This window comes from Stegostoma tigrinum, chromosome 18, assembly GCF_030684315.1.
Source record: "Stegostoma tigrinum isolate sSteTig4 chromosome 18, sSteTig4.hap1, whole genome shotgun sequence".
NCBI classification, from domain to species: Eukaryota; Metazoa; Chordata; class Chondrichthyes; order Orectolobiformes; family Stegostomatidae; genus Stegostoma; species Stegostoma tigrinum.
This window is the reverse complement of record NC_081371.1, coordinates 63336557-63353290: the sequence shown is the minus strand read 5'-3', so window position 1 is coordinate 63353290 and position 16734 is coordinate 63336557. Positions and strand designations below refer to the sequence as shown.

Below are 16734 nucleotides of genomic sequence, written 5' to 3'. Positions count from 1 at the left end.
CCTCACAACTGGATATGATAACACCAGAGGGGTTACACAGGAAGCTCATCAGGATGTTGCCTGGGATGGAGAAACTGAGGTTCTGGAGTAGATTTGAGTAGATAAAACACAACAGCACTTCATCAGAAACTGCATACTGATGATGTTACCCAGCGGGGTAATGAGATGCCTGCAAACTAACGAACCAGCTTCACGGGTTCCAGGCTTGGATTGCTTTTAGAGCACAGAAGACTGAGGGAGAACATTTAAGATTGAGAAAGGTATGGTCAGGATGAATAGAGCGCAGCTGTTCCCTTTAGCTGATGGCCAATTATGAGGGGGCATAGGTTTATGTTAAGAGGCAGGAGGTTCAGAGACCGTGTGCATGAATCTAGAATGCACTGCTTGAGAAGGTAGTGGAGGCTGCAAACAGTACAACCTTTAAAAATATTTGGCTGAGTACTCCAAATAACATAACATTCAATAATATTTGACAAGTGCAGGAAATTGGGATCAAAGGGACCGCAGTTGTTCAAAGTTGGCAGCTAACCACTATCTTAGAGGACAACAGACAAGAAATGCCAGCCCAGCTAATGACACCTACATCTGATAAATGACCAAAAAACTGCAACAACTGGACCAGGGAGGATAAGGTGCATTGTTGATATCCTTACCTTTCTATATAACCAGACGGATTTCCTACAAGCCCATCAAGTCGCTCCTGTAACGCTGCCAAAATCCGTGGATTCTGCATCATTTGCACTGTAAGCTGTCGAGCTGTACATGTATTGTTTTTTGGGGGGTGGGGGCAGGTGACGGAGAGAGAAGAGAAATGAACAGTCAATTTATGACTAAATACCAGATGGCGCTTTTAATGTTTTAAAAGAAACGTTAGACAAAATCCTAGAAAATAACTAATGTTAAACTAAATGAAAGCTGTAAATTTGATACAAATGTGTGAAATACATCTGTCAGCATTTGTATGTGGAGATGGTAACTTGCGATTTACATGTTTGACCCCAAAGATATCTCAACATATCAGAAAAGGCAAAGTAAATTGGATCATGGAATAGATCACAGGAAGGCGGCCATTTGTGCGCATGCTGGGCTCTTCAAAAGATCAATTAATCCTAACGCCTCACTCTTCACAACCCTGCAAACCTTTCCTTTTAAGTTTATTTAAACAATTCAATTGAGCACCTCATATCTCACGCAAACTCCTCCAAAGAAAAAAAACCCCAAGGGATGTGGAATTTCAGTAAGATTTTGAATTCATCCAGGATGAGGAATAAAATCTTACCAATTACACAGTCTGACTTGAATTAATTAACCCACACACTGCTCAATCGAAAATAGATTAGAAGAGATAAAGACAAAGACAACAAACAAAGGTCAAGAGAGAACATTTTTATAAATTTACACCTCCCCATCAAGAAACTTCAAACAACCACACTTTTCTCTTCCACTGTCTTGTGAAACCAGATCTAGAGAGGAACCATCTCCATCATGCAAAAATAAGCAGAATGGATCAAACAGGACAGCAAGAAAGGAAGACAGAAAATAAGGTCCGAGCAACGCAGTGGCATCAAGAAAAAGGAGGGTAATATCAAATCCAAAGGCACTAAATCTGAATGTGAGAAACAATGGCAGCACATTAGACTGGATGAATAAAGAGCACAATAAAAACTAACAGGTTTGACATAACAGCCAGAATGGCTGCTTGGTTTTCAACGTGACCAAGGTTGGGAAGTCATGTTCTAAAAGAAAACTTTGAACCTCTAACTTAGCTAATCTTCTGACTCTCCTTCCAATCGTTTGATCAGACTTCCACAAGACTGAAAAATAGCCTTTCAGTCTACCAAGTCCACGCTGTTCAGAAACAAGCACCTAACTAATTTTTGTTTGTTAACAACCGAGCATGAACTGCAGTTTGTGAAAGTGCATTCCAAACCCTGACCATCCTTTGAGCGTAGAAGTACTTCTGAACTCATCTACTCAACAGTCTGGTCTTAATTTTTAAACTAAGGCCCCCAGTTCAACCAGTGGAAATAGCTTATCTTGATTTATCCTGTCTTTTCCTGAATATTTCGACTTCAATCAGATCACCCATAACTTTCCAATTTCCAGAGCAAACATGCTTAATTTGCATAAGCGCTCTCAAATTCACCCCTGAATTTCAGGTATCAGTCTAGTAAACCTACGTTGGTACCCTCTACCTCCAAGAGGAATGTATACTTCCTGAGGCATCGTGCCCAGATCTGCTCTTAGTACTCAAACAGGGGGTCTAACTGGGATTTTGCACTGCTGCAGCAAAACTTCTGTATTCTTCTACTCCACTCCTCCAGATTAAAATCCAGAATTCCATTAGCCTTTTTGACTATTTTCTGCATCTGTTTGTGACATTTCAAAGAGCAACAGACTCAAACTATGTGGCAGAATTTGCAACTAAAATATAATCTCAGTCAGGCGGCTACCCAGTTGAGACAGACGAGGAGGAATTTCTTCTCAGTGGAAAGTAAACTTGTGGAATTCTTCACAGTCAGTGAGACTGGATTGTTAAGTATATCCAAGGTACAGATTGACAGACTTTAAATCAGATAGGAGTCTGGGATTATGGGGAAGAGACAGGAAAAACGGAGCTGAGGACCACCAGTTTTACAGAATGTTAGTGAGGCCTCTTTTGGAGTACATAGAACATAACAGCACAGTACAGGCCCTTCGGCCCTCGATGTTGTGCCGACCTGTCATTCTGATCTGAAGCCCATCTCACCTCAACTATTCCATGTACATCCATATGCTTATCCAATGACGACTTAAAATGTACCTAAAGTTGGCAAATCTACTACCGTTGCAGGCAAAGCGTTCCATTCCCTTACTACTCTCCGAGTAAAGAAACTACCTCTGACATCTGTCCTATATCTTTCACCCCTCAATTTAAAGCTATGCCCCCTCGTGCTCGACGTCACCATCCTAGGAAAAAGGCTCTCCCTATCCACCTACCTAACCCTCTGATTATTTTATATGTCTCAATTAAGTCACCTCTCAACCTCCTTCTCTCTAATGAGAACAGCCTCAAGTCCCTCAGCCTTTCCTCGTAAGACCTTCCCTCCATACAAGGCAACATCCTAGTAAATCTCCTCTGCACCCTTTCCAAAGCTTCCACATCCTCCTTATAGTACCGTACAGAGTCCTGGTCACCTGCTATAGGAAGATTATTAATAAATTGGAAAGGTTGCAGAGAAGACTTACCAGTACATTGTTGGGACGGGAGCATTTTGAGTTGTAAGACTAAGCGGAGACATTTTTGTCTGGAGTGTAGGAAATTGAGGGGTGACCTTATTAGGTTTATAAAATCATGATGGACACATTAGGGAAATAGCAAGGTTCTTTTCCCTAGGGTGGGGGAGCTCAAAAGGGACCCAAGGGGCAACTTTTTCCACACAGATGGTGGTTTGTGTGGAGAATGAACTACCTACACCTGCCACTTCCTCTGGCAAAGTTATAGTATTTAAAAAAACTTTTGGATAGGTACATTGATTGGAAAGGTTCAGAGGGATGTGGACTAGTGGGACCAGTTTAGTTTGGGAAACTTAGTCAGCACAGACAAATGGAGCCAAAGGGGTCTGTTTCCACACTGTATGAATTCATCTCACAGAATGGCAGAGGAGACTCGGTGGTCCGACCGGTCTACTTCTGCTCCTATATGTTGTGGTGCTGGTAGATAGATATTTTCCAAACAACAGGCAGTAGATAGCAAAAGCCAGTGCTTGAAGCACTGAGCATTTTGCTCAATGGCTTGGAATTTCAAACACAATTTTGAAATTTCAATCTCACCAACAATACCAAACCTAGACATGCAGCAGATGGCAAGGATGATACAAATTGCCTGCAACAGATATGACTGCAAAATGGGTAGACAAGTGGAGGATCCGTGAACAGAGCATACTGGGTCATGCATGCTCACTCACTGTGTCAGTGAAACAGTGTTTTGGTTTTGGTATAAAGCCCAGTGTAACTAACAGCAGGCGAGTTATGATCAACAATATAAAGCACGTGTTAAACCAGAACCAGAGTACAGAACCCAGTGAGGTTGTCAACTTGCTTGCTGAGCTGGCTTCTTTTCGATCAGGCGCTTCGTCATCATGCTAGGTGACATCATTAGCGAGGCCTCCAACAAAGCAATGTTGGTCTACTCCGCTTGGAATTTATACTGTCTGGTCCATTATGGTGAGTACTGTCATGTTCGGTTTTGATCTGTATGGATTTGTATACGGGGTCCAGTTTTGTGCACTTGTTAATTGCATTACAGGATGAGATCCAGCTTGGTGAGCACGTCAACAACCTCACGCACAACCCGAGCTACTAACCTTTGCTAAAGCTATATACAGAATCCAGTTCTGGACAACATACTTGAGAAAGCATTCAAATTTGCAGCGAAGAATTAAAGCATTAATTTTAAGGGTGGAGTAGCTTAGTTACAAGTTTGGAGAAGCTGGTGTGGTCTTTCCTGGAGCAAATACATCTCTGATAGAGACCACAAGACCATAAGATATGGGAGTGGAAGTAAGGCCATTCGGCCCATCAAGATAGAGGTGTACAAGATAGCCAGAAGGGACAAGTGAAGACTAGAAAAGAAACTGACTGGGTACCCCAAGAAATAAACCCTCACGTTTGCACAGAATCAAACAGTGGATTGTTCAAGAGTTAGACAGAGGTCATTTCTCTTCTTTCCATGCCATTTCCCTTCAGATATATGAATTAATCTATTTCTAACATGGCTTTGGTGAATGCAAAGCACTCTGCATGTTTACCTTTGTTATCTGTATCTTCAGAAGTTTCATCCTCCTCTATTTCCTCCACATCCTCCATATCTTCTTTCTGATCACAATCAACCTGCTCTTTGCTGTAAGAGAGGATGCCCAAAATTGAAAAGAATTATTCACACGAAAAATTACAGCAAGTAAATTGCTTTCAAAGGCACATTTACTGATACATTTTTAGGGTGTTTTCGGATTTATCAAAAATTCATTCAGATGCAAATGAAAAACTGTTTCCATGTCCAGGTACAAAAACAAACTCAGAAAAGATTGCAGAAAGTGACAAAATAAGCATCTGTCAGCATGATTTACTCAGTCAACAGTGCTATGAAAAATACTGTTTCCAACCATCACCAGTCTTCTTTCCAAAGAGTTGCCCATCATTATGTACAAACAAAAAAAAGGCCCAGATCTTGAAACTGTAGAACAAGCACTGCCCCTTGAATGAATCACAGTACAATCAACTGTAATTTTTATTGTTGCAAACAGACCAACAATTTTTATTTCCATTAGAAAGCCCTTTCCCTCATATGAGAGCAGCAAAGAAAATAAACCCAAGCAATTTTCTCAAAATCTTATCTTTAAATAAATCAATGCTCAACAAGTGGAAATCAAAATTACAAGTAGACACAGCATTCATGGTTAGAAAATACCCCCAAAATGACAGACAACTTGAAACAATTAACTCCACGTAGCAAAATCACATTGCAACTGTCTACACTGGAATTATCACTGACCATTATCTTAACTGGACCAGCCATGTTGGCATTGACCTTTAACTCGTCGCTGTCTACAAGAATAGTGCCAGATGACTGCAGGATAGCAAACGTGGTTCCCCTGTTCAAGAAAGGGAGTAGACACAACCCTGGTAATTATAGACCAGTGAGCCTTACCTCAGTTGTTGGTAAAATGTTGGAAAGGTTATAAGGGATAGGATTTATAATCATCTAGAAAACAATAAATTGAGTAGGGATAGTCGGCACGGTTTTGTGAAGGGTAGGTCGTGCCCCACAAACTTTACTGAGTTCTTGAGAAGGTGACCGAACAGGTAGATGAGAGTAAACCGGTTGATGTGGTGTATATGGATTTCAGCAAGGCATTCGATAAATGTTCCCCACAGTAGGCTATTGTACAAAATGCGGAGGAATGGGATTGTGGGAGATATAGCAGTTTGGATCAGAAATTGGCTTGCTGAAAGAAGACAGAGGGTGGTAGTTGAGGGGAAATGTTCATCCTGGAAACCAGTTACTAGTGGTGTACTGCAAGGGTCGGTGTTGGGTCCACTGCTGTTTGTCATTTTTGTAAATGACCTGGACGAGGGCGTAGAAGGATGGGTTAGTAAATTTGCAGACGACACTAAGGTCTGTGGAGTTGTGGATAGTGACGAAGGATGCTGTAGGTTGCAGAGAGACATAGATAAGCTGCAGAGCTGGGCTGAGAGGTGGCAAATGGAGTTTAATGCAGACAAGTGTGAGGTGATGCACTTTGGTAGGAGAACCGAAAGGCAAAGTACTGGGCTAATGGTAAGATTCTTGGTAGCGTAGATGAGCAGAGAGATCTGTGTCCATGTACGCAGATCCTTGAAAGTTGCCACCCAGGTTGACACGGCTGTTCAGAAGGCATAGTGTTCTAGCTTTTATTAATAGAGGGATCGAGTTCCAGAACCAAGAGGTTATGCTGCAGCTGTACAAAACTCTGGTGCGGCCGCACTTGGAGTATTGTGTACAGTTCTGGTCACTGCATTATAAGAAGGATGTGGAAGCTTTGGAAAGGGTGCAGACAAGATTTACTAGGATGTTGCCTGGTATGGAGGGAAGGTCTTACGAGGAAAGGCTGAGGGACTTGAGGCTGTTTTCATTAGAGAGGTGGTGGTTGGGAGGTGGCTAAATTGAGACATTTCAAATAATCAGAGGGTTAGATAGGGTGGATAGGGAGAGCCTTTTTCCTAGGATGGTGACAGCGAGCATGAGGGGGCACAGCTTTAAATTGAGGGGTGAACGATATAGGACAGATGTCAGAGGTAGTTTCTTTACTCAGAGTAGTAAGGGAATGGAACGGAACGCTTTGCCTGCAACGGTAGTAGATTCGCCAACTTTAGGTACATTTAAGTCGTCATAGGATAAGCATATGGACGTACATGGAATAGTGTAGGTTAGATGGGCTTCAGATTGGTATGACAGGTCGGCACAACATCGAGGGCCGAAGGGCCTGTACTGTGCTGTAATGTTCTATGTTCTATATGTAGCTACAACAGAAGGTCAAAGGCTGGGTAGTCAGTATGGTGGAATGTTTTCCTGTTGACTGGATGAATGCAAGGCACAGAAGGTGAACATTATCCAGGAATAAAGCAAGGCACTGGATTGACACTATCCTTTACGTCAAACAATCCCCCTACAATCAGCAAAGGGATTACAGTGTATGACTGACAGGATACAACTGCAGATGAGTTGGTGCAATCGCAAGATCATTGGTCGAGTAATCCAGAGCCTCAGGTTAATGCTCTGGGCACACTATAAGACCATAAGACATAGGAGTGGGAGTAAGGCCATTCGGGCATCAAGTCCACTCTGCCATTTAAATCATGGCCGATGGGCATTTCAACTCCACTTCCCTGCATTCGCCCTGTAGCCCTTGATTCCTTCCGGGATCAAGAACTTGTCAATCTCTGCCTTGAAGGCATCCAACCTCCCAGCCTCCACTGCACTCTGTGGCAATGAACTCCACAGGCCCACCACTCTCTGGCTATAGAAATGTCGTCTCATTTCAGTTTTAAATTTACCCCCTCTAATTTTAAGGCTGTGCCCACGGGTCCTGGTCTCCCCACCTAACGGAAACAACTTCCTAGCGTCCACCCGTTCTAAACCATAAATTATCTTGTAAGTTTCTATCAGATCTCCCCTCCACCTTCTAAACTCTAATGAGTACAATCCCAGGATCCTCAGACGTTCATCATACGTTAAACCTACCATTCCAGGGATCATCTGTGTGAATCTCCGCTGGACACGCACCAGGGCTAGTATGTCCTTCCTGAAGTGTGGGGCCCAAAATTGGACACGGTATTCTAAATAGGGCCGAACTAGAGCTTTATAAAGTCTCAGAAGCACATCGCTGCTTTTACATTCCAACCCTCTTGAAAGACAACATTACATCTGCTTTCTTATTCACTGACTCTACCTGCAAGTTAACCTTTAGAGAATCCTGGACCAACACTCCCAGATCCCTTTGTACTTCTGCTTTGCGAATTTTCTCACCATTTAGAAAATAGTCCATGCCTGTATTCTTTTCTCCCCCACAAAGTGCAAAACCTCACATTTACTCACATTGAATTTCATCAGCCATTTCCTGGGCCACTCTCCTAAACTGTCTAAATCTTTCTGCAGTTTCCCCACCTCCTCAGTACTACCTGCCTGTCCACCTATCTTTGTATCATCGGCAAACTTCGCCAGAATGCCCCCAGTCCCTTCATCCAGATCATTAATGTATAAAGGTGAACAGCTGCGGCCCCAACACTGAACCCAGCGGGACACCACTCATCACCGGTTGCCATTCCAAAAAAGAGCCTTTTATCCCAACTCTCTGCCTTCTGTCAGACAGCTAATCCTCAATCCAAGCCAGTAGTTCACCTCGAACACCATGGGCCCTCACCTTGCTCAGCAGCCTCCCATGAGGCACCATATCAAAGGCCTTTTGGAAGACTAGATAGATAACATCTACTGGGTTTCTCTGGTCTAACATACTTGTTACCTCTTCAAAGAATTCTAACAGGTTTGTCAGGCACGAACTCCCCTTACTAAATCCATGCTGACTTGTTCTAATCTGACCCTGCACTTCCAGGAATTTAGAAATAACATCCTTGACAATGGATTTTAGAATTTTACCAACCACCGAGGTTAGGCTAATCGGCCTGTCATTTTCCAACTTTTGCCTTGATCCTTTCTTAAACAAGGGGGTTACAACAGCGATTTTCCCATCGTCTGGGACTTTCCCTGACTCCAGTGACTTTTGAAAGATCATGACCAAAGCCTCCGCTATTTCCTCAGCCACCTCCCTCAGAACTCTAGGATGTAGCCCACTGGGGCCAGGAGATTTATCAATTTTTAGACCTTTTAGCTTTTCTAGCACTTTCTCTTTTGTAATGCCTACCATACTCAACTCTGCCCCCGGGTCTCCCTAACTGTTGGCATACTACTCATGTCTTCCACTGTGAAGACTGATGCAAAGTACTTATTAAGTTCTTCAGCTATTTCCTTATCTCCCATCACTAGCCTTCCAGCATCAATTTGGAGCGGCCCAATATCTACTTTTGCCTCTCATTTCTTTAGGTATTGAAAGAAGCTTTTACTATCATTTCTAATATTACTAGCTAGCCTACCTTCATATTTGATCATCTCCTTCCTTATTGCTCTCTGTTATCCTCTGTTTGTTTTTGTAGCCTTCCCAATCTTCTGATTTCACAGTGCTCTTGGCCACTTTGTAGGCTCTTTTCCTTTGATATATTTCCGACTTCCTTTGTCAGCCATGGCTGTCTAATCCCATCCCGGATAATCTTTTTCTTTGGGATGAACCTCTGTACTGTGTCCTCAATTACACCCAGAAACTCCTGCCATTGTTGCTCTGTCTTCACCGCTAGGCTCTGCTTCCAGTCGATTTTCGTCAATTCCTCTCTCATGCCCCTGTAATTACCTTTATTTAACTGTGACACTATTACATCCAATTTTGCCTTCTCTCTTTCAAACTGCAGACTGAACTCTACCATATTATGATCGCTCCCTCCTAAGTGTTCCCTTACTTGAAGGTCTTTTATAAAGTCTGGCTCATTACATAGCACTAAGTCCAGAATAGCCTGCTCCCTTGTGGGCTCCATCACAAGCTGTTCCAAAAAGCCATCCTGCAAACATTCCATGAATTCCCTTTCTTTGGATCCATCGGCAACATTATTCATCCAGACCACCTGCATACTGAGGTCCCCCCATGATCACCGTGGCCTTGCCTTTCTGACATGCCCTATCTATTTCTCAGTGCATATTGCACCCCTGGTCCTGATCACTGTTAGGAGGTCTGTACATAACTCCCATTGCAGTTTTTTTGCCTTTGTGGTTCCTCAACTCCACCCACAGACTCCACATCCTCTGACCCTATGTGGCATAGATTTAATTTCATTCTTAACTAACAAGGAAACCCCAACCCCTCTGCCCACGTCCCTGTCTTTTTGATATGTTGTGAATCCTTGGACGTTTAAACTGCCAGTCCTGAACTCCCTGCAACCATGCCTCTGTGATGCCTACCACATCATAATCATTCAAGAGGATTTGTGCTGTTAATTCATCTTTGTTGCGAATACTACGAGCATTTAGATAAAGTGCGTTAATACTAACTTTCTTATCATTATGAGACAGGTTGGAAATCCCAAGACGTCTTAAGCTGTCCTTCCTTTTTGCTGTATTCCTAGTCTGCCTCGAGCTTAAATCCACCTGTACACATGCTATCATGTTGCTTATCTTTCCATTTAACTCCGCACTCCCTGTCTCTTTCATTTTCCCTTCCCCCCCCGACTCAAGTTTAAAGTCCTGCTGACCACCCCATTTATCCTTTTCGCTAGAACACTGGTTCCAGATTGGTTCAGGTGGAGACCGTCCCAATGGTACAGATCCTCCCTGTTCCAAAACTGATGCCAATGCCCCATGAAATGGAATCCCTCTTTCCCACACCAATCCCTTAGCCACGTGTTTACTTCCCTAACTTTCTTTTCCCTATGCCAATTAGCACGTGGCTCAGGCAGTAATCCGGAGATTATGACCCTTGAGGACCTGTACTTCAACTTCTTTCCTAGTGCTTCATAATCCCTGAACAGGTCCTCTACCCGAGATTTGCCTATGTTGTTAGTCCCAACGGGAACCACAACAACTGGATCCTCCCCCTCCCGCTCCAATATCCTTCAACCCGGTCGGAGATGTCCCCCACCCTGGCACCGGGCAGGCAACACACCATGCGGGACTCCCGATGCGGCTTGCATACGATACTATCTGTCCCCCTAATAATAGAAGCCCCTATAACAACTACCTGTCTTTTTGCTCCCCCCCTCTTGAATGGCCTTCTGCACCACGGTGCCGTGGTCAGCTGGCTCATCCTGTCCACAGTCCTTTTCTTTATCTGTACAGGGAGCAAGAATTTCATACCTGTTGGTCAAGGTCAAGGGCTGAGGCTCCTGCACTCTGAATCCCCCTACTGCCTCACTTACAGTCACACCTTGTCCCTGAACACTTTCTGAATTTGAGTTATTTAAATTACCGGGTGTGACTGCCTCCTGAAACAAAGTGTCCAGGTAACTCTCCCACTCCCGGAGGTGCTGCAGCGTTTGAAGCTCAGATTCTAGATCATTTACTCTGATCCGGAGTTCTTCCAGCAACCAACACTTGCTGCAGATGTGGTCACTGCTGTTCACAATGGGATCAGCCAGCTCCCACATCATACAGCTACGGCACATCACCTGTCCAGCCATTACTAATTAGTTAACTTTCACAATTTATGTATTAAACAATTTCTAGTACTGCTCTACTACACTCTTTCAATTAAGCAATTAAACTTTTAATCAATTACACAATACACAAGGATATAAATTGAAAAGCCTTACCTTAACAACACACGAGAGTCCTTCACTGTTCGAAATGCACCATAATGTGGTGAAATGTGAATCCAATAAAGTCTGAACAATTTTAAAATATCTAACGGCAACTAACTGGTTTAAAAGTATCCTTATCGTTCTTACCTTGTCTAGCCTACATGCAACTCCAGAATCAAACCATGTAGTTGACCCGTAACACTCAATCCAGGGCAAATGGGTCAGCTGATCAAGCAGCAACACCCACAACCTATGAACAAATATAAAAACTTCCACACCCAACTGTGCAAATGCAGGTTCTGCTGTCCCGAACATCCAGTTTCAAATGGCAAAGGAGAAAAATCTTTAAATACCTTCAATCACAGAACTGTTACACAATGCAGGAGGGGGGCACGTGGCCCATCATGTCTACACCGATTCTACTAGCACAAGGTAATCTCCTGCCTTTTTCTCTGCACACCACTTCTATTCAAAATATTCATTCAATGCCCTTGCTTGAACATGCCTCCACTGCATTTCCAGGCAGCACATTCCATATGCTAACTACTCAGTGAGAAAAAGAAAGTACTTTCATATCCGTTTTGCAGCAACAGTGGGAGCAATGAAAGCGAGGACAGGGGGCTGTCAGGAGGTAAGTTTCCTATTTAAATACTTACCTTGTGGAAGCAGCGACCGCTATTTTTGAAGGAGCAGCGGGAATGGTGAGAACGAGGACTGGGGGCTACCGAGAAGGTAAGTTCTTCATTTCGGCAGTGGAGCTAAGCGGGAGCAGTCAAATTGAGCTCTGGGAAGACAAGTGAACTGATATATTTGGGCAGTGGCGAAGCTGCTGGAGAAGATATGACGGAAGGGATCTATTCACATTTGGAAGAAAATGGGCTTATTAGTGATAGGCAGCATGGTTTTGTGCAGAGCAGGTCATGTCTCACCAACTTGATAGAATTATTTGAGGAAGTGACGAAGTTGCTAAATGAGGGAAGTGCTGTAGACATCATATACATGGGGTTCAGTAAGGCGTTTGATAAAGTTCCCCATGGTAGGCTAATGGGAGAAAGTGAAGTCACAGGGGGTCCAGGCTGTATTAGCTAGATGGATAGAGAACTGGCTGGGCAACAGGAGGCAGAGTAGTACTGTAAAGGAGTTTCTCAAAATGGAGAACTGTGACTAGTGGCATTCGAACGGGGATGTGTTGGGACCACTGTTGTTTGTGATATACATAAATGATCTGAAGTAAGGTATAGTCGGTCTGATCAGTAAGTTTGCAGACAACACTAAGATTGGTGGAGTAGCAGATAGTGAAGGGGACTGTCAGAGAATACAGCAGAAGATAGATAGATTGGAGAGTTGGGCAAAAAATGGCAGATGGAGTTCAATGCAGGCAAATGCGAGGTGAGGCATTCTGGAAGATCCAATTCAACAGCAAACTATATGGTAAATGGAAAAGCCCTGGGGAAAACTGATGCAGAAAGATCTGGGTGTTCAGGTCCATTGTACCCTAAAGGTGGCAACACAGGGTCAATAGAGTGGTCAAGAAGGCATACAGCATGCTTTCCTTCAATGGGCAGGGTATTGAGTACAAGAGCTGGTAGATCATGTTGCAGTTGCGTAGGACTTTGGCTCAATCACATTTGGAATACTGCGTACAGTTCTAGTCGCCACATTAACAAAAGGATGTGGATGCAAAAGGAGGTTCACCAGGACGTTGCCTGGTACGGACGGCACTAGCAAGGAAGAGGTTGAATAGATTAGGATTATTTGCGGATGTGAGTTTGCTCGCTGAGCTGGAAGGTTAGTTTTCAGATGTTTCATCACCATTCTAGTTAACATCATCAGTGAGCCTCCGATGAAGCACAGGTGTTATGTCCCGCTTTCTATTTATCCGTTTAGGTTTCCTTAGGTTGGTGATGTCATTTCCTGTGTTGGTGATGTCATTTCCTGTTCTTTTTCTCAGAGGATGGTAGATTGGCTCCAAATCAATGTGTTTGTTGATGGAGTTCCGGTTGGAACCTTCCAGCTCAGTGAGCAAACTCGCATTCAGAAACTCAACCTGAGCTACAAATCTTCTCAAAACTCGCTAGGATTATTTACATTAGAAAGACGGAGGTTGAGGGGGGACCTGATTGAGGTCTACAAAATCATGACAGGTACAGACGGCAAGAAGCGCCACCCCCCCCCCCCCTCCCCAGAGTGGGGGGACTCAATTACTAGGGGTCACGATTTCAAGGTGAGAGGGGAAAAGTTTAAGGGAGATATGCATGGAAAGTTCTTTACGCAGAGGGTGGTGGGTGCCTGGAACACATTGCCAGCGGAGGTGGTGGACACAGGAACGAAAGCATCATTTAAGATGTATCTAGACAGATACATGAACAGGCAGGGAGCAGAGAAGTACAGATCCTTGGAATATAGACGACAGGTTTAGATGGAGGATCTGGATCGCAAGCGTGGAGGGCCGAAGGGCCTGTTCCTGTGCAGTAATTATCTTTGTTCTATCACCCTGGCTTCATTTTCACATCACTTCAAAGCAATGTCACTTGTACCTTTAATCATTTACAAGCAGAAACAGCTTCTCCCTACCTACTTCATCGAGACCACTCAAATTTACTTTTGCAATGGGGTAAAAGGCTAATATGTCACATCTTTGAATATTATGATGAATGCACTGGTTGCAGATTTTCAAGAATCCTTAAGATTCTGGAGTAGTCCCAAAGGATTGGAAAATTACAAACCAAACACATTCTAAAAGGGGACGCATAAAACAGGAGGCTATAAGCATGTGTCATGAACAAAACATTGGTGAAACTCTGTAGGTCTGGCAGCATCTGCAAAGAGAGAAATGCATGTCTTCTCAGTTCTAAAGGACTCAAATGTTAAGTCTACTTCTCCCTCAAGGTGTTGCCAGATCAGAGTTTTGCCAGCATTTTGAGAGTTTGTTTCAGATTTCCAGCATCCGTAGTGTTTCGCTTTCATTGGAGAACTTGCATCCATCACTGTATATTTTGAAATGCTCTGCGACTACATCTGTAAAAATACTTGTAATGGAGAACATTTACCCAATCTCATCAAGTACTATCAGCATGGCTTCGTGAAGGGGAAATCTTGCCTGACAATTTTAGAATTCTTTGGGAGGTGGTAACAAGGAAGGTAGATAAAGTGGAACCAACAGATCTGATATACCTGAACTTCCAAAAAAAAAGTGTCCCCGATAAACACAAGGCTTAGAAGTAAGAGATAACATGGTGTGAAGCTGGATGAACACAGCAAGCCAAGCAGCATCTGAGGATCAGGAAAGTGAATGTTTCAGGTCAAAACCAATCTTCAGAAAACTTTCACTCCTGCATTTCACACCGCAGATTCTCCCGCATTGGCAGTTCCTACTATCTCTATAAATAAGAAGAGGCTTTAGCATTGGATGTGGTATATTAGCATGGACAGAGGATTAGCTAATAGGTGAGAGTTTGGATAAGGATGGGGAGCATTTTCAGGATGGCAACTGGCGAAGTGTCTACAAAAGAGATATAGACAAGTTAAGAGTGTGCAAAAACTTGGCAGGAGGAGTATCAAATAACAGAACAATACAGCACAAGAACAGGCCCTTCACTCCAGAAAGTCTTCGCCAACATATGGTGCCTTTCTAAACTAAAAACCTCTGGCTTCTCCATGGTCCATATCCCTCTCTTCCCTGAGATAACAAAGGTGTAGAGCTGGATGAACACAGAAAAAGGCCCGAAGTATCAACTTTCCTGCTCCGCCTGTGTTCATCCAGCTCTATACCTTGTTATCTCGAATTCTCCAGTATCTGCAGTTCCTGCTATCTCTGTTCCCTACCTATTCACCGATGCGTCAATATGCCTCAAACCTTGCTATTCTATCTGCTTCCACGATCTCCTCTGGCAACCCACTCCAGGCATTTACTACTTTCTGCAAAAAAAAAAACTTGCCTCATCTCATTCAAACTTATCCCTTTTATCTTAAACCTAAATGCCTTAGGTGATGGAAAATAACAAAATGATCAATACAGCACAGGAATGGGTCCTTTGGCCCTCCAAGCCTGCGCCAAAACATTTTGCCCTTCCATGTTAAAACTGTCTTCACTTTTAGAGGATCTGTACCCGTATTCCCTTCTTATTCATGTATTTGTCCAGGTGATTCTTGAATGTTGTTGTTGCATCTGTTTCTATCACCAACTCTGGAGATATATTCCAGGTCCTCACCTTTCTGTGAAAAACTTGCCTCGCACATCTCTCTGAAACTTACCTCACATACCTTGAATCTGTGTCCCCGAGTAGTTGACACCTTCACTCTGGGAAAATGCCCCACACTTTCCACTCTACTGATGCCAGTCACAGTCTTAACTTAACTTCTAAGACAACAAAATGTGAGGCTGGATGAACACAGCAGGCCAAGCAGCATCTCAGGAGCACACTGTGCTCCTGAGATGCTGCTTGGCCTGCTGTGTTCATCCAGCCTCACATTTTGTTGTCTTAGATTCTCCAGCATCTGCAGTTCCCATTATCTCTCATCACAGTCTTAACTTCTACTAGGTTGTCCTTAACTTCCTGCCTTCCTGTGAAAAGCAAACGCAGTCTATCCAACCTTTCTTCCACGATGAAATCCCCCATACCAGGTAAACTTTTTCCGTACCCTCGCCAAAGCATCCACATCCTTCTGGTAGTGTGGCGACCAGAACCGTATGCAATATTCCAAGTATGGCCTAACTGAAGTTGTGTAAAGCTGCAGCATTTCTTGTCTATCCTTATACTCAAAGCCACTTCCAATGAAGGCAAGCATACCCATAAGCCCTTTTTACAACTTTATCTACCTGTGCTGCCACCTTCAGTGGACCTGCACACCCAGATCCCTCTGCATGTCAATACTCCTAAGGGTTCTGCCATTCACTATTATTTTCACCTGTACTCGACCTGCATCACCTTACATTTGCCCTGATTAAACTCCATCTGGCATTTTTCTGCCTAAGCCTCTAATGGATCTATACCCTGCTGTGTTCTCTGATAATCCTCCTCACTCTCCGCAACTCCAACCTTTGTATCGTCCGCAAACTTACTAATTAAACCAGCTACATTTTCCTCCAAATTCTTTATACAGATCATGAACCGAGGTCCCAGCACTGATGCCTGTGGAACACCACTGGTCATGGCCCTCCATTCAGTAAAGTATCCTCCCAATGCTGCCTTCTGTCTTCTATGACTATATCAGTTCCATATCAACCTCACCAGCTCACTCCTGATACCACGTGACTTCACCTTTTGTACCAGTCTGCCATGACGGACCTTGTCAGAGGTTTTACTGAAGTCCATGTAG

At 43.6% G+C, this 16734-nt stretch overlaps 1 protein-coding gene across 4 annotated transcripts in view; it reads right to left on the bottom strand.

The window, feature by feature from the left end:
* Positions 1-16734, bottom strand: part of nap1l1 (nucleosome assembly protein 1-like 1) — a 133608-nt gene that overhangs the window by 72216 nt on the left and 44658 nt on the right. For all 4 annotated transcript variants that reach the window (XM_059652614.1, XM_059652617.1, XM_059652616.1 and 1 more), the window contains exons 3-4: positions 4791-4882; positions 654-756 (exon numbers count right to left, since the gene is read on the bottom strand). In XM_059652614.1, the coding sequence (XP_059508597.1) occupies positions 654-756; positions 4791-4882 (195 nt within the window). The remainder of the gene's footprint in view (positions 1-653; positions 757-4790; positions 4883-16734) is intronic.